This window comes from Macrotis lagotis, chromosome 6 (genome assembly GCF_037893015.1).
Source record: "Macrotis lagotis isolate mMagLag1 chromosome 6, bilby.v1.9.chrom.fasta, whole genome shotgun sequence".
NCBI classification, from domain to species: domain Eukaryota; kingdom Metazoa; phylum Chordata; class Mammalia; order Peramelemorphia; family Peramelidae; genus Macrotis; species Macrotis lagotis.
Genome location: NC_133663.1, coordinates 181,982,780 through 182,009,536, shown reverse-complemented (window position 1 = coordinate 182,009,536; position 26,757 = coordinate 181,982,780). Strand labels below are relative to the sequence as shown.

The following is a 26,757-nucleotide window of genomic DNA, read 5'->3' as shown; positions in this document are numbered from 1 at the left end:
TTTGATTGCCAAACAGAGGGGTTTATACTTTCCAAGCATCTCTATTCAGAGTTCACAGACTGCTTGTAACCAAGACAGGATCTCTTAATGTGATTCTTCAGAACAGCCCTATTAAGATCACAATGGTATAGAGCACCAGCCCTGGAGTCAGGAGGACCTGAGTTCAAATGCAGTCTCAGACACGTAACAGCCTAGCTGTGTGACCTTGAGCAAGTCACTTAACTTCACTACCTTGTAAAAACTTAAAAAAAAAAAAAGATCACAATGGGGCAAAATAAGGTTAGGTGACTTCCTAAAAGCAACAGCAAATCTATGGTATGGCTAGGAATAGAATCAAAGAATTTTTGAGCTGAAAGAATCTTTAATCATCATCTAATCCAATGCCCTCATTTTACAAATAAGGGAGCTAGATATGTGTAGTCATGTCACTTGACCAAGGACACAGAACTAGGTAATGGTGGAACAGGGTTTTGATTGCACTCAATTTTCATGACTGGAACCTCAGTCTCCTAATTCCCAGTTAGTGGCTTATCCAGTGAACTCTGCTTGCCAATAACTTTCTTCTGCAATGCTTTAGGCTAGGAAAGTATTGGTGCATGTTCGAGTTATTTCTATATTCAGTTATTAAAGAATCACTTGGCTGCTGTCCACCAAACCAAATGAAAGTAAGTTATCTGAATGAAACAAAACTATCTTTCATATTTCTTCTAGCTCAGATTTTTATTTAACAGAGGGTTGTTAGCTTAAAAAAATACAAGGAACAAGTTTTTTTTTAATGAAAAAATGGTTTAGACAAGTTTCTAATTTCCTAACTATTGGGAATCCTGGACATAATTTTTTTTAGGTTTTTGCAAGACAAATTGGAATTAAGTGGCTTGACCAAGGCCACATAGCTAGGTAATTATTAAGTTTCTGAGGCTGGATTTGAACTCAGGTACTCCTTGACTCCAGGGCAGGTGGCTGAGCCACCTAGTTGCCCCATGGACATAATTTTTAAAGAACAATAGCAAAGCAAGTCATATGTTCAAACCACTGCCTTCTTTTCTGTAGGATACTTCAGTGGATTCATTTTTATTTCATCAATGTGAACACTTCCTCTGAGCCATCTACACATTATTATTCTTATATGTATCTTCAAACATGGAGGGGTTAGGAATAGGCTAAGGATGTTGTCCAACATTGAATCACAAAAGCAATGAATAGTAGAATTAGAGCTAGAAAGAACCTTAAAACTTGTTCAACCATTTCATTGTATGATCTGACTTTTTTCTAGGTCATAACATACAATAATGGAAGTAGACATTTGTTGTTCATTCTTTTTTTTTTTTAATATCTGACTCTTTGTGATCACATTTGGGGTTTTCTTGACCCAAATACTGGAGTGGTTTGCCATTTCTTTCTACGGTTGATTAAGGTAAACTGAAGTCAAATGACATGCTCAGGGTTTGAGGCCAAATTAGAACCCCTGAAGATGATTCCTGTAAGTGAATGTTCTTGACTCTAGGCCCAGCACTCTATTCACTGCACTATCTAGTTGTATATAATATAGATTTAAAAATTGATCATTGGTGACTTTGATTATCTTAATTTAACATCTATATAATTTTTAATTAGCTTATTTTGTTTACTATTTATCTAATTATTTTACTTTAAGAAATTTTATTATATTTTAAACAAACTTCCTGACTTTGGTATAATAGATTTTATATTTTTCCTTCAGTGCTTAGGAAAGCTTTGGAGGAAAACAAAGGATAAATGCTATTTTCAAATACCCCTGAATCCTACCAGTAAACTGCCTGCATTTCTTTTTCCAGGTTATCATATAAGTGTATATATATACATCATTTTTAATTTACATTTTTAGAAGAACATCAGTCATTTTACCTTCCAGGCATATATGGGGGAAGTCTAGGTCAGCAACAGCTACCTATGCTTCTCTGCTGGAGCACAGCTGGGAACCACCCAAATCTTGCTAAAGATTCATAACCTAAGTCATACCTCCTTGGATGGCTGTATAAATGAGGTTGGAATTAATGAGTTGGTTAACTGACCAGGCTAAAATATGGGTCAACAAAGATAAAGTTACAAGTCAAGTCTCCTTATGTTCCAATTAACTTTACAATAAGGAAAAATGCTATTCTAAGATCAGAAAGGACACCTGAATCCAGAAATTATCTCCATGAATGTAGATCATTAGTTTAAGGTGGATAATGTCCAGGGTTTCCAGGACAGTTGATTATCACTACAAGAAGAGTCACTTCTTGGGCATGACTGGCATTATAATACTGGTTCAGTAGCAGAAGGAAAACAGAGACTATTTTCAATTCTCTTCTCTTCCACTGCCCCAACAAATCAACAAATTATGGTCCATAAGGACACCTAATGAGCCAATACTTCATACTATGGTATCTTAACTTTGCCCAAAGTGTATAACTACAGAGTCAATAAGCATTTACTAAATGACTACCATAAAAAAATAACAACCCTAACATTGTCTGCTTCCCCATGCATGAAGACAGACCCTGACTGTATATATATTTTTTTAAATCCTTTGAGGTCTTTGAGCAAAAAGAAATATAAAACCTTGTGGATATTATTCACAGTCATCTCTAAGGGAACAAATACTATCCTTGGAATGTTCTCCCTCTTCCACTCTGACTGCATCCTTTACTTTCCAACTAAAAATCCCACCTACCCAAGGAAGCCTTCCCAATTCCTCTTAATTCCAGTGTTTTCCCTCTTTTAATTGTTTCCTATTTATCCTGCATATAGTTTGATTTGTATATATTTGTTTGCATGTTGTCTTCCCCTTTAGATTGTAAGCTCCTAGAGAGTAGGGACTCTTTTAATCTATTTTTGTTATCCCAGTACTTAAAACTGGTGCTTAATAAATGTTTATTGATTATTGACTGATATCAATCCCATCATTTAATTTATCTTTCTTTATCATATTCTATATTTTTTCCATTGTTCACTCTGGATATGTGCTCATTTATCAGTACTATGATAGGGCAAACAAATAAATATAAACCCAAGGAAAGACTAATAGGGCTGCAAATTCAAACTCCACTATAAAAAAAAACTGTTGAAAAAGAGTCTTAAAATGCAATCAGAATTATTATTTAAGTACTTCATAAACCTTAACCTGAAGAAGCATTTCAAAACAAATTTAGACTTTTGGGGGTGCAAATCTACCACATCTTACATTGATTAAGATGCAATTGCACTCATTACCACCTGTCACTAAAAGATGTATAATATTTTCTGGATCAAGGGAGTCAGCAAAATACTGCCAGAGGGTTAAATCTGGCCTGCCCCCAGCTTTTTGTATTGACTATGAGCTAAAAAATGTTTGAGTCTTTTGGAGTTTTTTCACATCTTTGAATAGTTGTATTGTATTTAAAAATAAAAAAAAGCTATTTTAGCTCTTGAACTTCACAAAATCTGGCAGCTGGCCAGATTTGGCCCTCAGGTCATAGTTTGCTGACCCCCTCGTTCTAGATGAATTACCTTTGCTCCAAGACTCACATGCCATTAAGACACAGCACTCTGATTAGGAGCAATTTAGTTTCTAAAATAGCAGAAAATGGATTGGCAAAAAGGGGGAATTTTTTGCTAAATAGGACCTTAGAGCAGAGATCTTAAACTAACTTTCTGAGAGCACCACAAACAGAATGACAAATAACATGCAAGAACAATTCTGAAGAAAAATAGATTCCTAAACTATTTCAACACTTTCAGGTCCTACTCCTGCTAGATTTCTATCAACAAGCTAGCTAATACCTAATGCCAGATGCAACTACATATACAGAGAAATTCTTAGAAAACTCCTAGTATTTTTTTAAGATCATTGTAACATTTTTCATTAAGAATAATATTGGTATGTGTCTGTAGACACCAAAGTATTTCAAACAGCACTCTGTTTATGATAGCAAAAAAAATTGAAAACAAAGTACATGCCTAGCTGTTGGTGAATGGCTCATAAATTGTGATACATGAACGTACCACATACTGCTGTGCTATTTTAAAAAATGTATGTGATGAATACAGGGAAGCATAGAAAGATCAATATGAACTGATGAAGAGTAAACAGAACCAAAAAAAAAAATACATAGACTACAAAGTGAAAAGAATAACCACACCCACAATATGTTAAAAAGTAAATGTAACAAAATTATAAACCTCAAGCAGGACTAAAATAAAGGGCTTATAGAAGGAACCCTCTCCGACATCACCCCTTTGTAGAGGTGGGAGGCTCATGGATAGTTCACATTTCATCTTCCTTTTTAAATATATTGCTCAGTTGTGCTGATTTTTTTCCCCTTTTTAAATGAAAGTCTGAAACTCAAAAAAAAGTAATCTCTCCTCCCAAGGAATTTGCAATCTAATGAGAGACACACATCAAAGACATAAATGAGTACAAGATATGTACAAAGTAGAAGGAAGGTGACCTTACAGAGAAGAAACTAGTAATAGTAAGGGAGACAGGAAAAAACTCTGCAGTAGTTTTAATTGAGTCTTGAAGGAAGTCTAAGACTCTAAGAGGTGGAGGTAAAAAGGAAGAACATTCCAAGCAGGATGGATAACCAGAGCAAAAGCAAAGAGATGGGAAATAGAGGGTAAAGGATGAGGAACAGAAAGTAGGATGGCATGAATAGTCTGTAGAATGTGTGGGAAAAGCAAAGTGAGGGAAGACTGGAAAGGAAGGAAGGGTTCAGGATGTGATGAGTTTTAAATGCCGTACAAAGGAATTTATATTTAATCCCAGAGACAATAGGGATACAAGGACTTTATTGGGGGTGGAAGGGAAGGGAGTTACAGTCAGGTTTACTTTAGAAAAATCACTTTGGGTAACTGTGGAGGATGGACTGGAGTAGGGGAGACCAGATATAAACTTATTACAATAATCCAGGTGAGAGGTAATGAAGGTCTGAACAGGTGACTGTGTGTCTGAGAAATCTAGAGAAAGAAAGAACAAGATCTGGCAACTGATTAGATATGTGAGACAAATGAGAGTAAGGAGCCAGGAATGACACTGAAAAATAAAGTCTGGCTCTTAGCATGGTAATTTAGTGATGAAATAGTCACTGCTTTCAGTCCATTATACCCCAGAGAATTTATGAATTACTTATATTAAAAAAATGTTAAAACTTATTGAAGTCTGAATAGGTTGAAAGCAAACTTCAAATAATTTTTAACTAAACTCAGAAACTACAAAATTAAGAAAAACTCTGAGATGAACAATTTGATGCACTCTAAAAAAAAAAAAAGGATGCAAACTCCCTATGTAGGTATTCTTTAAATGTCCTGTGCTCTCAATTACATGACTTTTTGTAACAGGGATGGGTGAGTGTGTGGGAAGTAGGAAGGAAAAAATATCATTTGTGTTCAAAAAAATCAACTAGTCCTTATCCAAAAAAGCAAAACGAATAGTTACATAGGTAGATAGATAGATGAATAAATATGTAAATTATAAAAGGAGCTTTTTTATTGTAATTACTGTTTTTAAAAATAGGACAAATAACTATAAATAAAATCTATGAGATTAAGGGTGCACATAGAAGGAAAAAACAAAGATTTAGCAAGTTGGACCAAAAAAAAGCTATAGAGATTAGTGAAGGCTTTTTTCTTTTGATTTAGGAGTATTTGAAGCCAAAAGATCTGGTTTGAGTCCCAGAGTATGGCACTCATCAACTATGTGAACTTGGGAGTCATTTAGCCTCTCTTAGCCTCAGTTTCTTCATATGTAAAATGGGTTTAATAATATTTAAATTAAGATCCCAGATTTGGGGGAAAGAAATCACTATATGACAAAAATTGCTGGGAAAACTGAAAAGCAATTTGACAGAGACCAGGTATAGAAGAACATCTCACCTCATATACCAAGATAGGGTCAAAATGGGTACATGATTTAGACATAAGGTGTGACATCATAAGCAAACTTAGGGGAGCACTGAATATTTTTACCTTTCAGATTTACAGATAAGGGGAAAATTTATAACCAAACAAGAGATAGTGAGCATTATAGGATATAAATGTATAATTATATCAAATTTAAAAGGTTTTGCCCAAACAAAATACATGTAGCCAAGATTAGAAGGGAAGCAGGAAACTGGGGAAATAAGGGGGAAATTATAGCAAGTTTCTCTGACAAAGGTCTTATTTCTCAAATATACAGAGACCTGAGTCAAATTTATAAGGATATGAGAAATTCTCCAATTGACAAACAATCAAAAGATAACAATCAACAACAAAAATCAATCTTGAGAAGGAATCAAGTCATATGAAAAAATTACAAACTAAAACAGCTCTGAAGTATCACCTCAAACCTATCAAACATGAGAGAAAAGGAAAATTACAAATGTTGGAAAGGACTTAGAAAAATAGGGACACTAATGCATTTTTGTTGAAGTTGTGTACTGATCCAATCATTCTGAAAAGCAATTTGGAACTATCCAAATAGCTATAAAATTGCATATTCTTTGATCCCACAATACTAGTTCTGAATACCAAAAAAGATCAAAAAGAAAGGACCTATTTGTACAAAAATATTTATAGCAGCTCTTTTTGAAGTGGCAAAGAATTTAAAAATTAGGGAATGCCCATCAATTGGGAAATGACTAAATAAGTTGCGGTATATGATTTTGATGGAATACTATGGTGTCATAAGAAATGATGAGCAGAATGCTTTCATAAAACCTGGAAAGGCTTAAATGAACTGATGTAAAGTGAAATGAGCAGAACACTGTGAACAGCAACAGCAATACACAATGACTTGACTATTCTCAGCAATAAAAGGATATAAGACAATCCTAAAGGACTTAGGATGAAAAATTCTTTTTTTTTTTTTAGGTTTTTGCAAGGCAAATGGGGTTAAGTGACTTGCCCAAGGCCATACAGCTAGGTAATTATTAAGTGTCTGAGGCCGGATTTGAACTCAGTATTCCTGACTCCAGGGCCGGTGCTCTATCCACTACACCACTTAACCACCCCAGGATGTAAAAATCTAACCACCTCCAGAGGAAAAAATGATGAAGTCTGAGTGCAGATTGAAACAAACTTTTTTAAAAAAAAAACTATTTTAGGGGGGATTTTTGGTCCACCTTTTCTTTTACAACATAGCTAACATGGAAAATGTTTTATGTGACTGCACTTTATCAAATTGCCTTCTCAAGAAGAGAGAAGAGGGAAAGAGGGAGAGAATATGAAACTCAAAAATTTCTTAAAGAATGTGAAAAATATTTATATGTAACTAAGAAAAAATAAATAAAATTTAAATGTAAAAATATTTAAATTAATAAGACTAAATGTGAGTCATTATTATTATCACACGAGCCAATATTCATATATCTAATCATTCGAACAGCATGTCAAATAAGAAAGCATTTCATAGTTTCCTTTGTAATCTATTTCTGATTCTGAATAAGTATCAGAAAAATCATGATAATTCAAGGATCCTAAGTATACCACTATGGGAAAGGAAATAAGCTTTTATATAATATCTACTGTGTGTCTGCTAGGGGTAGCTAGCTGGTTCAGTAGATCGAGGACTAGCCATGGAGTCAGAAGGACCTGAGATCAAACTTAGCTCAGACTCTTGATATCTACTAGCTGAGTGACCCTGGGCAAGTCCCTTAACCATGACTACCTTACAACTAGGGCTATCTCTAGACAATCAAATTCATATCAGGCCACTGGACCCAGATAATTCCAGAGAAGAAAGTGAAGGCTGTTAACTTAGCACAGTTCCCATCATTCAAATCCGATTCATATAACATTTCATGGCATCACCTCCCTGATGTATACATAATACATACATAATAATAGTTATTATCCCTATTTTTTACAATTAAAAAAAAATTGAGGCAAATAGTCACACAAGTATCTAAGGCCAGATGTGAACTGAGATCTTCCTGATTCTAAGCCCAATGCACAATCTTTATCAGTTCTCCTTTCAAGTCAAGGTGAAGCAAGAAATTAAAATATAATCTCTCTTTCCTCTTTCTTTCCTTTCTCTTTCTTCTTTTCATTCTTTCTTTCTACCATCTTCTAACCAACGATCACATACTGGAAAGGTAAGTAGCCTAGATGGCATTTGCAGGTGAATCAAATCCCTGTCACACTGCCCCTCACACTACACTGAAGAAAATCGAGGACCCAATGTTCAAGAGCTCTGGACCCCACTTCCACACACATTCCCAAAGCCATCATCCCAGGAAGTGACTCTTGGAGAGATGCAATTGCTCCTGTCTTATCAGTAGTCCTAAGTCTAAAAATCTGGAAAAGAAAGTCCCAGCCACCACAGTCCTTGAGGCCCTTCAAGTAGTTTAGCATCAGAAATGGATATGGCTTTACCTATGGGAAAAACATTAAACAATATGCATTACCACATTACGATCTACTCTGCTCTGCTCCTGCACCTAAGAATGATGGGGTCTTTTTTCCATCTGACTTGCAGTTGAAACCTCCTGTATATGTTGTCTCCTCAAGATAGACTGTCAGCCATTTGAGAGTGGGGCTTTTCTTTTTGTACCTAACATGATGTTTCACATGTAGTTAGTGCTTAAAAATGTTTTTTCATTCATTCATTCATTAATGATAAATCAGGAATATGCTGCAAAGGAATTCAAAGACTTACAGAGTTATCAATTTAACAATTTAAAATCCCTCACACCCACCCCTACTCCCACTAAAAAAATAAATAAAAAAGGACAGTGATGAGTAAGTGCCTTTGAATTTACAATAATGCAACTAAAAACTACAAGGATTATCAATCTTCATGCTATTTTGCAGTCTGTGCAGATGTTTTCACTGAGATACTGTAAGCAGGGGAGACCTTCTCATTTCACCCCCAAATTATTTCCCAGCTAGGTGGTATAGCTGATAAAGCACTGAATCTAGAGTAAAGAAAATCAGAGTTCAAATTCAACCTCAGTCACTTAATCCTTGTAGGACCCTAAACAAGTTGCTTAACCTTGGCCTCAATTTCTTCAACTGTAAACAAGGAATAATAATAGCACCTTCTACCTCACTTTTGTTAGGGGGATCAAATGAAATAATATTTGTACAATGCTTAGCATGATTTGTTCTTCTATTTATAGATATCAATCTCAGAAACTCCCCTCACCAATACTCACATAAAAATACCAAGATAGATTCAAATTCCTGGCTCGGTTTACCAAATTATCAACTAGAACCTCATTTTACGTACTTTTTTGTGTCTCCTTTGGTACCTAGAATACTGCTTTGTGTTTGGTGGACACTTAATAAAGTTGACAAATCAAATTCCTGTATCCTTTTAGTTAGGAAACAGTCAAGTCATTGCATAGGATCATGGTTCCAGAACTAAAGGGGAATTCTAAAGTCATTTAGTCTAACCTTCCCACTTTACAGATGAGGAAACCGAGGTCCAGATGGCTACATGATCTGTCCAAGGTCATATGGGTAATAAGTGGAAAAACAAAGACTGGAACTCATTTCTAATCTTGGCATACAAATTCCTGTACTTTTTCAGTTACACCAAATTATCTCCTAATATCTCATCCTAATACCACTGTTTGAGATATTTCTTTACACACCTATCTTAGGACTTTAGTCAGTTTTCAGATTCATCAACAGTCATTCAAAAAAAATGATGCAAAGGAGTTCCTTTCTCCAAATGACTCCAAATATTAGGTGAGTCAATATTTACGCAATTTTGCTATCTATTGTCCAAATGTGTGGTATAGTTAGTACATAGGTTTCAATTTGAGTTTCTTAAATTGTGAATTTAACAGTAAAATTTTTTAAAACTATACTACCTAGACATAACTTTGCATAATAAACAAATATTTGTAGATTTGATTTTCACTTAAGATAAATAAAAATAAATATATAAATTGGGGACAACCATCTGGCCCACTGGACACAGTATTGGGACGACTCAGAAAGAGTTCAGGGGCAGCTAGTTGGCGTAGTGGATAAAGCACCCCCTGGAGTCAGGAGCACCTGAGTTCAAATCCGGTCTCAGACACTTAATAATTACCTAGCTGTGTGGCCTTGGGCAAGCCATTTAACCCTGTTTGCCTTGCAAAAACCTTTTAAAAAAAAAAAAGGAGTTCAAAATTTGGCCTCAGACATTAACTAGTTATGTGACCCCAGGGTAGTTAAACACTGTTTGTTTGAATCACTTTCCTCATCTGTAAAATTCCCTGGATCAGGGAATAAATAGCAAACCACAAGTACCTTTGCCAAGAAAACCCCAAATGGGGTCACAATGGGTCAGACACAACTGAAAACAACTGTAGAATAACAACAAAATAAATTTTAAAGAATATTCAACTTAAAACAGTAGATGAATTTTCCTAATCTTATAACCATAAGAAAGTTAGAATAGAGTAAAAAAATGAGCCAGCATTTATTAAGAACCTATTATGTTCCAGATGCTGTGCTTGGCATGGGGTGGGGGAATACAAAGAAAGAAATGAAATAGTCTATTCCCTTAAAGAACTTACATTTAGAGTCTTTCAGTCACTGAACATATATTCATATTATGTTCTAAGAATACAGAGGATGATGAAAAAACCTGCTCCCCACCCTTCACGGAGCTCCCATTAGAATAGGGGAAACACATACACCAATAGCTATGTCCATAAAAGATACATAGAGAAGAGTAGATGAATGGGAGTGTCAGAACAATGGCACTAGCATTATGAAGATGCAGGGCTGAAGATTTCTTGAAGAAGGTGAGTCTTGAATTGAATCCTAAAGAAAGCCAGGGAAAGTCAGAAGTGTCATGGGAGAGCCTTCCAGGAACAGTGAAAAGGAATGCATTTCAGCAGATGGAGTGTTATGGGGAGTCTTTCTTGCTGCATCATGATGTCTGTGAAGGAGAATAATGGAAAAGACTGGAAAGGTAGGAAGTGGTCAGTTAGTGAAACATTCTAAAATTAAAAATACAGAGAATTTTATATCTGATCATGTAGGTAATGAGGAATCACTATATTATTACTAAAAGGTGTTGAAGGGTATCATGGTGAACTTTAAGAAGATGATTTGACAGCTTAGTAGAGGATGGACTTGAGGCAAGGGAAAGACTTGAGGCAAGGAGAATAACCAGCAGGCAACCACAATAGTCTTTAGCATGAGGTACTGAGAACCTGTACCAGGGGTATATGGAGAGAAGAGGATGCATATGAAAGATGGTATAGAAGTAGAACAGACAAGACTTAGCAAAGATTGTATATGGAAAAGGAGAGGGACGAAAATTGTGAGTGGGTGAAATTTGAAAGGTGAGAAGGATAAAAAAAAATTTTTTTTAAAGGGGCGGCTAGGTAGCACAGTGGATAGAGCACCGGCCCTGGAGTCAGGAGTACCTGAGTTCAAATCCAGCCTCAGACACTTAATTACCTAATCATGTGGCCTTGGGCAAGCCACTTAACCCCATTGCCTTGCAAAAAACTAACAAAAAAAAAGATGAGAAGGATAAAATTATTGTTTTGGACATATCTGAGATTACAAAGGGTAGTTGATAATTGGAGCTCAGGCTCAGGAGAAGGCTAGATATAAGAAATAATCATATATACACAAACACAAAATAATTAGTAGTTGGGGAAAATATACTAGCAGCTGCATTAGGAAAGGCCTAATATACATGGCACTTGAGCTGAGCTTTGAAAGACAGACTTCTTCAAGGTAGAGGTAAAGGAGTCATTCAAGACACAAGAGAAAGCTTTTGCAAAGGTAGGGCTATAAGCCATACCAGCAAGTTTGGCTGAACTGTAAAGTGTAGGAAGGGAAATTTTGTTTAAGCCTGGAAATGTATATAATGAAGGGCTCTAATAGTAAAAAAAAAAAAAAAAAAAAAAAGTTTATATTTGATCTTAAAGATATTGGGAGTCACTGGAGTTTAGAGGGAGAGAGGTGTGGTCAGATTTATGCATTAGGAATATCACTTTGGCAGCTGTCTGTAGGATAGTTTGGATAGGAGACTCAAGGTAGGGAGTTCAATTACAATGCTCTGCCAAAAGTCTAGGTCAAAGATAATGGCAGACTTGTGAGTAGAGAGAAGGGTATGGAGATAGAATCAACAAGACTTAAGAACTGAATACATAGGGAGGTGAGAAAGAATGAGGAGCTCAGGATGAATAAACCTGATTATGAGCCTACACAACTACAAAGATAGAAGCAGGTTTCAAAGTCTCTCACAAAAACTTTTTTTCACCCAAGCTAGAACACAACACTTCAAGCACTAGACTGAAGAAATCTGAATTCAATAGTCTCTGATTTAAAGAACCTTATGATCTAATTGAGAAAACAAGACATACCTGTAGATAAAAATAAATAGCAACACAAAAACCAAAGTATGGAAAATTTCATGACTCAGGGTATGGGAGATGTCAAGAGACAATCTACAGTAGTTTGCTGTACCCTCCTCATCTCCATCTCCTGATTTTTCTGGCTTCCATCAAGCCCCAACTAATCTCATCTTCTTCAGGAAGCCTATTGGGATCCCCCTTAATTCTTGGATCTTTCCTTCTGTTAATGACCTCCAATCAAGCCTGTTATAGACTTGTTTATACGTGGTTGTTTTCATATTGTGACTGCTTGGACTGACAAATGAATGTAATCAGCAGCTCCTCATGAACTTCTCGCTCTCCATTTGTCATTCAGTCATCAGCTTTCTCATTTCTCTTGCTTCACTACTATCCCCAGACATTGAAGTCTCCCCAATAGAGAGCTAATCTGAGGGAGCTCATGGCAGACTACTGGCAAAGGTTGGTTATATTTCCATGAAGCTTCATAACTAAGAATAGCCACAGATAAAAATCAAGGTGCTGCCGAACCAGGAAAACAATCTATATAGTGAGAACATTATAGAGGAAAAAGACGAGTACTATGATTAAGAAATTCAAAAGAATAAAGATGAAACATATCAGTCCTGCCAGAGAGGAGAGGAACTTAAGATGAAGATATATATGTATATATGTATACATATATATGTACATATATATGGTGACGGCTTAATTTGTTATTTATGTTTTTCATTGTGTTCAATATAAGTAGAAGAGAAAGAGAGAGGGACAAATTATCAAAAGAAAAAAGAAAACTAGTTGAAAAATAAGGTTAAGGGTGACATCAAAGACTCTACATTTTTAAAAAATTTGCACCAAAAAAATAAGTTCACTCAAAACAACAATCTTATTATGGTTATTTTTATAAGTTATAAACATATATTACATAAATTTTGTTTGATATTCAATATTGCTTTGTATGTTAAATTTTTTAAAAATAAAATATAAACTAAATAAATAAAATATAAAGCTTGGGGGAAATATATTATGAAGAATGAAAATCAACTTGTTTTTCAGGCTCACAGGAGGGAATAAGTTTTGCCATAAGACAAACATATTATCCCTATAATTTTCATTCATTCCTTCATTCAATCATTTATTATTGAGTGTGTACTGCCATACTGCCATAATGGTATCCAGAGCATGATGCTAAGTAGGTGCTTACTAAGTATTTATCAAATTGAATTAAAGTAGGAGCTAGTATTTACTCTGGCTCTTTTTCCTCAGTGATCTATGAAGCTTTTTTACTTCCCTTGCCTTGCATTTCCTTATGTATATAATGGAGAGAGGATTAGATGATCTTGGCCATCTTGATTAGACTGGCCTTTATTCTAGGGCTAAACCTCTGCTCTTATGATCTTATGGTCCTATGATTTCTTTTTTTTTTAGTTTTTTTTTTTACAGGGCAATGGGATTAAGTAACTTGCCCAAGGTCACATAGCTAATTATTTATTAAATGTCTGAGGTCAAATTTGAACTCAGGTCCTCCTGATTCCAGGATCAGAGCTCTATCCACTGTACTACCTAGCTGCCCCACTATGATTTCTCTATCTCTAAAGTCACTTCCAGCTCTAATATATTAAATAGATAAATTATACAGGGTACCTGACTTCAAAAGCTTATCATCTGGTGGGTGATGATGACATATGCACAGTATGTAAATTAGAATATAATAAATACATAAGAAGACTATAGGAGGGAAAGCTAGGTGGCACAGTAGTTAGAGCACTAGTCATGGAGTCAGGAGTACCTCAGTTTATATCCAGCCTCAGACACATAATAATTATCTAGCTGTGTGACCTTGGGCAAGTCACCCAATCTCATTGCCTTAAAAATTTTTTTAAACTTAAAAAAAAAGAAGACTATAGGACATACATTTAAAGTTTAGTGCACCTTATAGAATATCTAGTACAATCTCCTCGTTTTATCATTGAGGAAAATGAAGACAGCAATGTGGAGTGATTTGCCCAAAGTCAACACAGGTAGAAAATTGAAGTTTGGATGCAATCCTCCAAATTTAGTGTGCTATGAGATCAGATAAAGGATAAATCAATTCCAGTTAAAATATTCTGGTCCTGAATGTAGAAGACCAGGCTGAGGTGCTCCCAGGATAGTTTGGAAAGTTTTGAGGCCAGTGCGATACTATATACTGTGAAACAATCACTATCAGTTTTGGAGACTTCTTAAATCATATTCTTTTAAGCATGTAACAAATAAATATACTTTTCTTGCAGAAGTCATATACTAGCTAAACTGGCATAAATATGCTGCTTTTTAGTAGCAAAAGGTTTACTGAAATGATAGTTAATAAGCATATCAAAATGGCTAATACTCTCTCAAAAGAACTATCATTACAAACGAATAATCATTACAGTTTACCTCATTTTATTATGCTTCGATTTATTGCATTTTGCAGAAAATACATTTTTTTTCTCTTACAAATTAAAGGTTTATGACAACCCTGTATCGAGCAAGTCTATTGGCACCATTTTTCCAAAAGCATGCACTCACACTGTCTCTAGGTCACATTTTGGTCATTCTCGAACATTTCAGACTTTTTCATTATTATTATATTTGTTACAGTGATCTGAAATCAGTGATCTTTGATTTTACTGTTGTTAATTGTTTTGGGGTACCACAAACCAAGTCCATTTTAGACAAAATCAAGAAATGATGTGTGTGTTCTGTCTGCTCCATCCATTTGGTCATCCCTCCCCCCTCCAGCTCCTCTATTCCTTGAGATACAACAATATTAAAGAAAATTAAATAAACTTAGTTGATAAAGCAGCAGTAGGTTTTGAGAGGATTGACTCCAATTCTGAAAGAAGTTCAACTTCTTTCAAAAGCTATCAAATGGCATCTCATGCTACAGAGACATATTTTGTGAAATAGAGTCAATGAATAATACAAACTTCATTGTTAGCTTATTTTAAGAAATTGCCATGGCCAGCACCATGATTGGTCAGCAGCCATCAACACCAAGGCAAGACCCTCTACCATCAAAATGATTACAACTACTAAAGGCTCAGGTGACGGTTAGCATTTTATTAACCAAAAGTATTTTTAAATTAAGGTATATTGTTTTTTAGACAAAATATTATTGCACACTTAATAGAATATAGTATATTGTATACAGTTTACATTATACTGTAAACATAACTTTTGCATACACTGGGAAACCAAAAACTTCATATGACTTGCTTTATTGTGATATTTGCTTTTATTGGAGTGATCAGGAACTGGATCAGCAATATCACTGAGGTATGCCTGTATCACACACACCTTCCATTAAAACCAGAACAGACCAAGCAAACATATTCTTATATTCTACACTGAGATAACTTCAAAAGCCTCTCAAATAATTAAAAATGCTTCATCAAGTAAATAGGAATTCAAACACTTTAGAGGCAAGAGGGAGCTCCAGGATTAACTTTAGAAATGTCATAATCAAACCATGAAGTCATGGTAAATACCATTGGGGTTAAAGGATGCCATGGGGAAAGATTAATTGATTTCTTATTGGTAAGGGTCCAAAGTAATCATTAGCCTCTGCCAAATGGCTGAAATAGAAAAAAGCGGTAATGCAGAGGAAAAAGTCTCCTAAGTTAAGCACACTTATTAAGCTATGCAAACAGGGGTTCTTAGTCTTTTTTGTGTCATGGACTTCTTTTGGCAGAACAGTGAAGCCTATGGACCTCTTCTCAGAATAAAGTTTTAAAAAGATTGAAGGAAATGTTAATTAGAAATTACTAAAAAATAAAGACATAATTTTTTCCCTACACATAAGTTCATAGATCCTCTGGAAATCTATTCAGGGATCTTTTGAGTGTCCATGGATCCAACAATAAAAACCCCTTATTTAAAATGACCCAATTGTTATTTCTTGGTATTATTTTCTTAATGTGTGATACCACTAAAGAGAATGTAATATATATATTTTAGGGGTTTTTTGCAAGGCAATGGGGTTAAGTAGCTTGCCCAAGACCACACAGCTAGGTAATTATTAAGTGTCTGAGTCCAGATTTGAACTCAGGTACTCCTGACTCCTGGGTAGGTGCTCTATGCACTGAACCACCTAGCTGCCTCGTATGTAATATTTTTAAATAGCAGAGTATATATGGAGTGGGTAGCAAAATACAAATTTGAAGTCAGAATATTATATAAAGTAAACTATTAATTAGAATATTCAGAATATAAATTATAAGTTTACAACACTAAAAAAAATGTTATTTCACAGATAGAGGTATTACCTTCAGCAAAAAGGTGGTTAGCCAGCTAGAACATAGGAGATAATATCATGAGTTACGGTAGCCAAAAAAAACAAAACAAAACACTGGGGTGTCAACCTTTTGGCAAAGACTCTCTCTGAATCTAGTTTGTCTGGTCCTCAGACAATGGTCCATTGCCAGGGCCTTCCATTAACCAATAAGTTTTTATCAAGGACCTGCCATTTGCCAACCAGAGGGCTTAGGTACTAAGGATACAAAACAAATAAAAACAGTCCCTGCCCTTGAGGAGCCAACATACTACGGGGGAGGGAGATGTGTACAAAAGTACAAAATAAATGCAAGATAAACCTATTTTAAAATTCATTTTTTAAATTGAGGAAGGACCTGCCAACACATGCAGTTATTGGTATCCTCTTTGAGAATTCAAGGTCACCTCCAAGCTTGAGTGAAACATTAGAGGAGGACTTTAGTGGAGGCAAAAAAAAAAACAAAACAAAACCAGAAACACCTTGTATTTATTTGGCATCTTTCTTTAAGACAGGAAGAAAGCATTAATACTTTGAGCTCAGTTTTCCCACATGATAAAAAGCACTACAGAGAATTTGGCCACATGGAGTTGTCCAAGGCAAAGTGGACAAGTAAAATAAATAAGTGGCTAAAATAAATGTAATCTCTGTGCTCCAGTTTAAAATATCTTTGCCCCATGTCATCCCAAGTATTTATCTATATAGGTACTTAGAGCAACAGGCTACCCTCTGCTGTCTTCAACTTAAAAACCGTGAAAGAAAAAGGGGACTTCCTAATTCATTGTATTCAGGCCCTAAAGACAACACTGTTTTTACAGTAAGAGGATGTAATGTAGGAAGACACAAATGAAGCAGACCCCTTGGAATATATATTGGCCCACAATTCATTCATTCATTCATTTTATTATGAGAGAATTTGCTTCCTATTAATTAAAGATAATTGAATTCTACTGCTTTTTTTGTTTCAGGGGGACTGCTTTAGCTCCTTCCCTAATAGACTCTCTTTTGTTGAAACTTCATCTTTCATTGATGATGATTGTATTTAGCTTTAAAGGATATTATTTGGGTTGTATCTAGAGCTCCTTTGTTTTTTGTAATATTCGATTTCATTCTTTTCTCTGAATTTTACCCCTTACCCAGTAGAATGTAAGCTTCTTGAAGGCAGGAACTATCTCATTGTTGTATTTTTATTCCCTACCATCATCAGCATCTAGCACACAAGCATTTAATAGCAGGTTTGCAGAATGACAAATATTGTACCCCAAATTCTGAAATGCTGGATTCTCCAAAGTCCTAAGACAATAGTAGGAATAACAATAAATCATATTAATATAGTTTTTTTTAAGATTTCCAATGCACTTTAGGGTCTTCTCCAGACCTAGCTCATCTCCCCAGGAACTGGTTGTAACCTGGATCACCCACCCCTATTTTAAATCACAATGGCAATCCAGACTTTTAGAACCCTTTCTCCAGAAATAATCCATATGTGGGGTGTCCTTCAAATCCAAAGTTGCCTGGAAATACCCAAAGGATATCAGATATTGAGTATGTAAATCTGGATTACTACTTTCCCATAATATTCTTTCGCTCTTAATCTGTTTTTTTTTAAAGACAGGTAAATTGTAATAAGTTTTTGCAAGATTTTAATACTGTTTTCTCATCTCTGAAAGGTCAGTAGTTGGTACATATTACTTTTAAGTTCCCTCCCACACCTAAATCTATGATTTTATGATCCTATCAACATGAATGGAACAGTTATCATAAAGAACTTCATAATAAGAGACCTATACGCTAAATTACTTCCTTTTACAGTCCCTCCCCCACACACAGCTACTTCATATTCATAAGTTATTCTACTCAATAACTTCATCTACTCTTAAAATGTTCAAAGTTTCAGAATAAGATTGATTGGGGGAGGGTAATGGAATGCAGCAGTGACGGACACTATCCCTAAAAACTGAGCTAGCCTTGTAGATGCATACCAACCTGCTTCACAGAGGTAATAGAACCTACCAACACTGGATGCCACTGACTAGTTTTGAAAAGTCCTTGTTTAAAATTCACCTTTTAGAGGGAAAAGTAAATAATCAGAACACAGAATTTTAGAATTGGAAGAGAACTTTCAAATGTGGTCCAACCACCTGACAAGATGAAGAAATGGAAGCCCAGAGATATTCAGCATGTCACATTAAGTCATACAGCTAGCAAATAGCAAAACCTGGACAGGAACTTGGTCTACAGATTCCTAGTACAGTATCCTTTCACATCACGGGGATTAGGAGTGGGGATGCTCCCCCAATCTGGAAAATCCATCCAAAATTGTTTGGCCTTCCCTCTGTACCAGAGGAGTCTGAATATCTTTCTTTTTATTTGATGGACTTTTTACATTACCTTATTGTAAAACTCTGGATTAAGAATTTAGTCAAAGGCTATATTATGCAATGCTAGCTAGCAAGAAACAGATACACACACATATAAATACAAAACTCATTTCTGTGTTTCTAAGCTTTTCCTTTGTCATCTGTTGACTTCTGGCATGTCATTAGTGGCTTCCACAAAACTCCTCCCAAAATTCCCATTTAATTTGTTATATCAACCCACGATATATTAAAATCGCAATGGGAAAAGTTGCAGTGTGGAAGGGATAACTGTAGTCCTTCCTCCAACAGGTTTATATTTAATGATTGCAGATAAGGATACAGAAACCCAGATACAAGTAAGTTGTATAACCAGCTGGCTAATCGGAAGAGCCAAATCTAAAACCCAGATTTTCCTGTTTCCTGGTCCAAGTTACTACACTAATTCCATAGAACCTTTATCATTGCTATGTAAAATTATTTTGCTCTTGTTTCGGATCTGGACCTATAATTTATGTAGGGAGCTCCCCAGTGTGAAAACTCCCTTGACCAATGCAAGTTCTGCAACTTAATAATTACAAAGATTTGCCTTTAGCATTTAAAGACAACGTGACTAGCTGAAGGGTCACATAGCCTGTATGTCAGCGGCTAGACATTAAAGCCAGATCTTCCTAACTCTGAAGTTTACTTTTTATCCTCTTTACAACATTCTCTCCCTTGCATAGTAGTTGTTATTCATTAATTTGTTCGGTCAATTTGTTCATTATTTAATTGCTACAGTCTACAATGCTCTCTCCTTTATCTGACTGACTCATTTTCTATACCATTTACTTTCTATACTTACTATACAATCTAGCACTTGATCTTATTCTTTTTCTTAAATCATGTTTAATGTGTGTATGTATACAACTTGATTCTCCACAAAACCATAATGATAATCCTATTCCTTTCCTCCTACATTTTCCACAATACCTAATATATGGCAGGGGGATGCAGAATAGGTATTTAATAGATATTCAATTGATGTATTTGATGCATAAGAACAGACAAGCACTAGAAGAAGCAACACAGAAAGTGGTGGGACGGTCATCCTTTTCTCAAAAAAAAAATTCAGTTAATACAAGTTTGTGATAAAGGACAGAGATAAAGAGAGGATTTAGATTTAACATAAATTCTTTACATTTACTAGACAGCTGTTAGGAAATTGTAGGGATTTATGTTGAAATTGAACTTGGGCTTGTTTATCTTTAATGAGTTGCATATTAAATGTATTTACTGTGGACCAGATGTTCCCCTGGTACAACCTATTCACCTCTGCTTTTGCAAACAGAAAGGAGGACAAAGGGAAGGAGAAAAACAAACACAGAAAACTCTTGCTGACATAGTACCTTTAAATTATATGCTTATAAAATAGGGCCTATAGAGGAACACTTAATCACTATTTATAGTACCTAACCAAATTCATCTCTTCATTCTTATTTAGAATGAGTTAATTAGAAGAGAATTGACCCCTGAGCCAAGAAAGATCAAAATCCCAGAACTACCAAGGCCCTATCAAAGTTCTAGAAACTCTCAAACTCTAAGTTGCAGCAAAGGTTTCAATACAGAGAAAGTGTCCTCATCTCTTATTTTTCCAGTATCAATGAAATCATAGTTCTAAGTCCCCCTAATTGGCAGGAAATTAATTTAATAGGAAGTTATGTGAAGTTCAAAGACCCCTTAAATGGAATTATGTTTAGGAGGGGGCGGCTAAGTGGGAAGAGCACCAGCTCTGGCCTCAGACACTTAATAATTGCCTAGCTATGTGACCTTGGGCAAGTCATTCTTAACCCCTTTGCCTTGCAAAAAATAACAAAAAAAAAAAAGGAATCATGTTTATCAGCCTTTTTATTATTTTCAATCTGAATATCTATTAGGCAACAAGTATTTATTGAATGCCCTTCAAGGAACAAAAAGTTAAGAAGTGCACAGATTTCTAGTAGTACGCTCAGGAAAACTCAGGTTACTACTTGAGGGATATATTGAAGAAATGATTCTTTACAGGCAAGGGTTGAACTAGAGAGGGCCTCTAAAGTCCCTTCCTACTCTGAGAATTCTGTGGTTCTGTGAAAATAAAATTTCTCTTTTTATCATTTTCTCCAAGGTGGCTGAACTGTTTTTCTCTTCCCCTGACCCCCAGGCCAGCAGCAGAATCTGGAGAAAGGCTGAAAAGAGTAATGAAAATCATGTTTCGGGAAACTAGGGCTGCCATGGATGCATTTTCCTAAATCCTAAAATGCTTTTGTTGACTCTTTTTGAATGGAAGAAAGTGACTAGTTGCCAGATTTTACTTTAGGGATCTATTCTGTTGGGTGGAAACTGGAAAGAATGAAATATGAAAGTTCTGAGTGCTAACAGAAGGTATCATCATCTCTTTGGGCTCAAAGGCAAATCTTATCCTTGTCATAAGTCCTATATAGCACCAGCAATCATCATCATCATCATCACCAGCCTGCATTACATCTGATCACTAAGTCTCACATTCTTTTATTTTAGGTATTTACATCCTATCTCCCCAGTTATATTATAAGCTCCAAGAGAAGATGTACTTTATCTTTGAATCACTCCATACCAAGTAACAGAGCAGAGCACAGCACTAGGTGATTAATAATTACTGACTTGAATTGTCTTAATTATTAAATGCAATGAAACTAAAAAAAAAAAGAGACAGCTGTCTCTGCATACTGAAATACAGGATAACCTCACATATGCAGAACATCTGCCAATTCTGGGATAGTATCATCTGTTATTAGTGCCAACAATTTTAGACACACAAAGTAAATTTATATTCACCTCTGCTTTCCAACAACTTGCAGGAAGGAATAAGGAAAGTTTTCTGAAAATAAGGATTTCCAGAGATATTGAAAGAGTAATAAAAGTTACATTAAAACAGCTTTTATTCTCAATACCCTTTATGATTTTTGTTTTTTGACGAAATTATGTATACTTTAATTGTCTATAGCTGGTTTTCTCATCGAATAATTTTAGGGATGTTTAGAATGTTAACTTTATGCCTCTTGATATATTTAAGTAGTCATCTAACATTGTGGCCAGCTAACTCCATTCATTAGAAAAGCCCAAATTTATATTGTGCTTTAGAGTCATAATAGATCACAAATGTGGCTATTTCACCAAACCTTCATTTACTTAAAAAAAAAAAAATTTCTGCACAAGTGCTTTTCCCTCATAAACAAAGCTTTTTAAAAATACTTTATTGCCACAGAAAATACAATCTTGACAATATCACAGAATAATTTCTTTTCCATGTAAATATAGACCAGATTTATATTTTTCTTTTTGCTATTACATTTCATTCTTTTAAAAGATGCCCTAAAAAAAGAAAACCCTAAAAAACACATACAAGAAAAGTACAAAATAAAAAATTAAAAGAATGTCCTCCCATTCTATTCCTCTCCCACTCCATTATTAGCTCAAAAACAGGGCAAATGAGTGTAATGGAAGAAACACACCAGCAAATGTTTTACCTAATTAAAGACATCTGAAAATTCTTAGCCAGTCTTCAAACTTTCCTTTATAATGAGAGCCCTTCCTCAAAACTAGTAGTTTCTCAGTACTGGACTATAAAACTGCTCAGTTAAATATTTGTTGGTAAAATTATTTTGGCGAAATGGGATACAGGGACAAGAATTTAGATACTTGAAATTTTGAAGAACTCAAGACACTGCCTACCCCACCTCCTTGTCTATCATCTCAATACTGAGATGAAGTGAAATTCAGATTTTTTTAATTTTTAAGAAAAACATTTTTCCCATCCCATATTCTACTTTCAAGAGAATTGAAATTGTATGCATCACAGCATATGCCATTTGATATGCATGCCAATTTTTTAAAAAATAAGTAACTTTCTATAGGAAAAAAAAGCAGATTTATAATTTTTCTGAAATTCCTCTAATTAGGAGGACTTTTCAAAACTGAGGCTTTACCCTTAACAAAGCATTCTTTTGAACCATGAATAGCTTTTAGCCTATAATTTTATCACATGTGATGATGGAATGATCTTACATATGAGCTTTGAAAATGTGAAAATAATATTCAATAAAAATGATTGCTCACTGGTTTTAGAGGGTTGGGTCTCAGCTTTAGCATTCATTTTAGTACCTTTCACTCATGACTTCTTAAAAGTCATAATTTACCTGAAACCCTTTCTCCTTTTTTTTAAATAGATGATGTTTTTAAAGAATAGATTTCCATAATGTAAAGAGGAATATTACCTGAAACCACTGATTGCTGAAATTTACTCATTAAAAAAGGCCTGTCTATAAAAGTATCACTTTTCTAGAGAACTGTACTTGCTAATTACATAAAAGATTAAGCTCCTTAAAAATAATGCTTTTAGAATTCATGACAAATAGTGTCTGTCCATAAAACTGATAATTTAGCCTTTAGTTTCAGGACTTCTCATCTGGCTTTTATTACTAAGAGATACTGGTCTCTAAATGAAAACAAAGTCTTTGGGGTCTCTGAAAAGTCAACTCCTGCTCCTTTTTTCCCTATCTTAAATCACAATTCTGTTATGACATCAGGATCATTTACAAGCAAATCATTTTTTATCTCAAGGACAGGCAGAATAGGATGAACCCATTAAAAAGGGGTGGGAGGAGGTGGGCACTGTTTCTGTGAAGTTGTTCCTAGTAAGGAAAAGATGAACAGCGTGTGTGCTATGGGTCATCTTTGGATTCCCCCAAGCACCTGAGTGATTCTATGTTGTCTATGTCTGAATTGTACTGCACAAGTTCTCCATTAAATAGTCTCCACGAACAGGCTTCTCTAGTCTTTTAAAATGAAATTTTAATGAATTAAAATGAAATTAATTAATTTAAAAAAAAATTTTTTTACAAGGCGATGGGGTTAAGTGGCTTGCCCAAGGCCACACAGCTAGGTGATGATTAAGTGTCTGAGGTCGGATTTGAACTCAGGTACTCTTGACTCCAGAGCCGGTGTATCCACCGGGCCGCCCTAAAATGAAATAAAGTTATTGGTGAGACCGGTAACAATGTATCTTCCTATTATGTTGGACCGTAAGTGTCTTACGTTGCGTTATGATGAAGTTGCCACTTCATTGTTTCAGGGCTGGTATCGAGCATAAAAATATTAAAAATAAAAAACAAATAATTCATCATTTCCGAAACCAGTTGGGATGCCGCTGTTCACCTTTCTCGTACTTCCCCATCCGTTTTGGGGCTATTTCACAGGAGAAAAGCCCGAGCGTGGCCTTTGGCGAGGGTGCATCCTCCGCGTTAGGCAAATCAGCTGGGGCCGGGGGGGGGGGGGGGGGCCGCGCGGGTCAAAGTTGGCACACACGCTCCCCGGCACGCGCCCGCGGCCCCTCCCGGGGCTCCGAGTCTGCGGGGCTCGCCCGGGGACCCCTCGGGGGGCTTCCGGTGCAGGGGCCCCCCCCACTTACTTTCCGTGCCACGTCCGAGGCTGCCGTGGGGGGTCGCGCCCCCGCCCCTCCCCCGATGAGAAAAGTTGCACGGCGGAGCGTGACCACAAAGCGGGAGCGAACAATGGCACCCGGCGCCGGCGGCGTGCGGGCGGGCGGGCCGGGCCGGGCTGCGGGCACCAGCGGCTCGGGGTGGAGCAGAAGGAAAAGCGGGGGGCGGGCGCCCCCTCCCAGACCCCCGCCGCGCCCCTCCCCACCTCCCGCACACAATGGCGCCTCGGGCGCTCCCGCTGCCCGGGCTCCCCGGCTGCCCCCGGGCGCACAAAGGGAAGCGCGCGGGGCCGGCCCCCGGGGCCCCGGGCCGGCGGGGCGGCAGCGCCCGGGCCTTCCCGGGCGCAGGGGCAGGGCCGGGCGCGCGTGTCTGCCGGAGCCCGGGCGGCGGGGGCGCGGGGGCCGCGGCTCACTTACTTTCTCTATGGTCCCGGGCAGCAGGCGGTCCAGCAGCCTGCACAGCACCACCCCGTCCTTCAGGGACGACTGCAGAAAGCCCTCCGGGTCCGAAATGGTCTTCTTGGGCGACTCCAGCACCCCCAGGGTGATCAGCCACGTAACGGTCTGCTCGGCGGAATTCATCGCTGCCCAGGCCGGAGAGCCGCAGGGCGGAGAGGACGTGCGCACGGAGCCGGGCCCCCGCCTCTCCTCGTCGCCCGTCCCCGCTCCGCTGGGCTCCGCTCGGCTCGGCTCGCGGCTTCACATGGGAGCAGCGGCGGCTGGAGCTGCTGATCCCACCTCCTCCTCCTCCTCCTCCTCCTTCCCCATGTAGATGCAGCTGATGACGCTCGGCAGGTCCGGCGGCTGGCTCGCGGCCTCCCGTGCGTCCTGGCAGCCTGTCAAGTGCCTTTTCATTATATGCACATGAACCTGCGGCGGCGGCGGCGGCGGCCCGGGCTGGCGCCGCCCCCTCCGAGCCGCCTCAGCCGCTGTCGCCCAATGACATCACTGACAGCGGCAGAAGAAAGGAGGCTGCCGCCCGCCGGCCGCCCCGCGGCCTGTCATCCCCGCGCGGCTCGGGCCGGAGCGCGGCCGGCGCAGGGACCCGCCCCCGGCCGGCCTCGGGGGCCGCGCGCGCGCACGCCGCATCCGGGCATCCCACCTCCGCCGGCGCCACCTGCGGGCGCCCGGGCCGGGGGGTGCGGCGAGGCGGTCCCCGGGCCGGGGGGGTGCGGCCAGGCGGTCCCCGGGCCGGGGGGGTGCGGCCAGGCGGTCCCCGGGCCGGGGGGGTGCGGCCAGGCGGTCCCCGGGCCGGGGGGACGTGCGCCCGGACAGCCCCTCGGACCTCCGCGCCCGCCGGTTGCCCTCGAGGGCCGGCAGCGCCCACGTGCTCGCCCTTCGCGCCCGGCCCGGGCCAGTCTAGGCGGCCCCCGCCCGGCGCGCCTCGCCTTGTCCGCCCCGTGCCTCACTCCCCTGCCTAAAAGCACACCGTTTTAACATTCTTAAATCTGTCTTTAAAAAAAAAAAAACGAGGGTTTCCCATAATGCCCGCTCCCTCCTCTTTTTTCCCCCATTTTTGGCAGTTTTATTTTGAAAGGTGGCCCGTTCCGCAAGGGGCCCGGGCCGGGAGCGGTCCTCCGGGCTGTGGCCCTGGGAACCTGAGCTGCGCTCCAGCGCCGGCCGCTCGGGCCTCGAGTGCCCCCTAGCGGAGGGTGGCTTACCGCCTCTGAACCAGGCCCCTGGAGCCCGCCCGCGATCATCACGCTGGTCCTAGCCCTGAATAATTAGGGGACTGAAGCTTCATTTTAAATTGAGACATTAGATCACATATTGAGGGGGGAAAAATCAGAAATTGGGATAAAACGGATTAATTTTACATTTAATGTTTGGATGGTTGATGGTTAAGCTAGTCTGCGTTATCTCAGATTCAGCAGGTATCTCAAGAAACAACTGTAGGAGTAGACATGGAACAGAAAGCCCATGGGTAACCTGGGGCCTGGCGGAGATGGTCAGTTAGGAGCCAGTATCAGTTGAGAAATTACATCAAAAATTAGGGGAAAAAAATTAAGAAATTGAAATAAAATAGATTAATTTTATATTTAATGTTTGGTTGCTTGGTGGTTAAATTAATCTGCATTATCTCAGATTCAGCAGGTATCTCTAGAAACAACTGTAGGAGTAGACATGGAACAGAGAGCCCATGGGTAACCTGGGGCCTGGCGGAGAAGGTCAGTTAGGAACCAGTATCAGTTGAGAAATTACATAAAAAATTTAGGGAAAAAAATTAAGAGATTGAGATAAAATAGACTAATTTATATTTAATGGTTGGTTGGTGGTTAAGTTAGTCTGGGTTATCTCAGCTTCAGCAGGTATCTCTAG

General features: G+C 38.1%; 1 protein-coding gene across 3 annotated transcripts in view; it reads right to left on the bottom strand.

Annotated features, from left to right (window-relative positions):
• ARHGEF7 (Rho guanine nucleotide exchange factor 7) overlaps positions 1-25,094 on the bottom strand; it is a 314,501-nt gene extending 289,407 nt beyond the window's left edge. Inside the window, exon 1 of one of the 3 annotated variants that reach the window (XM_074192051.1) lies at positions 24,856-25,094. In XM_074192051.1, coding sequence (XP_074048152.1) covers positions 24,856-25,020 — 165 coding nt within the window. In that variant the 5' untranslated portion in view covers positions 25,021-25,094. The remainder of the gene's footprint in view (positions 1-24,855) is intronic. The other 2 variants (XM_074192046.1, XM_074192042.1) reach the window with 2 other exon arrangements.
• Positions 25,095-26,757: the final 1,663 nt, after the last annotated feature.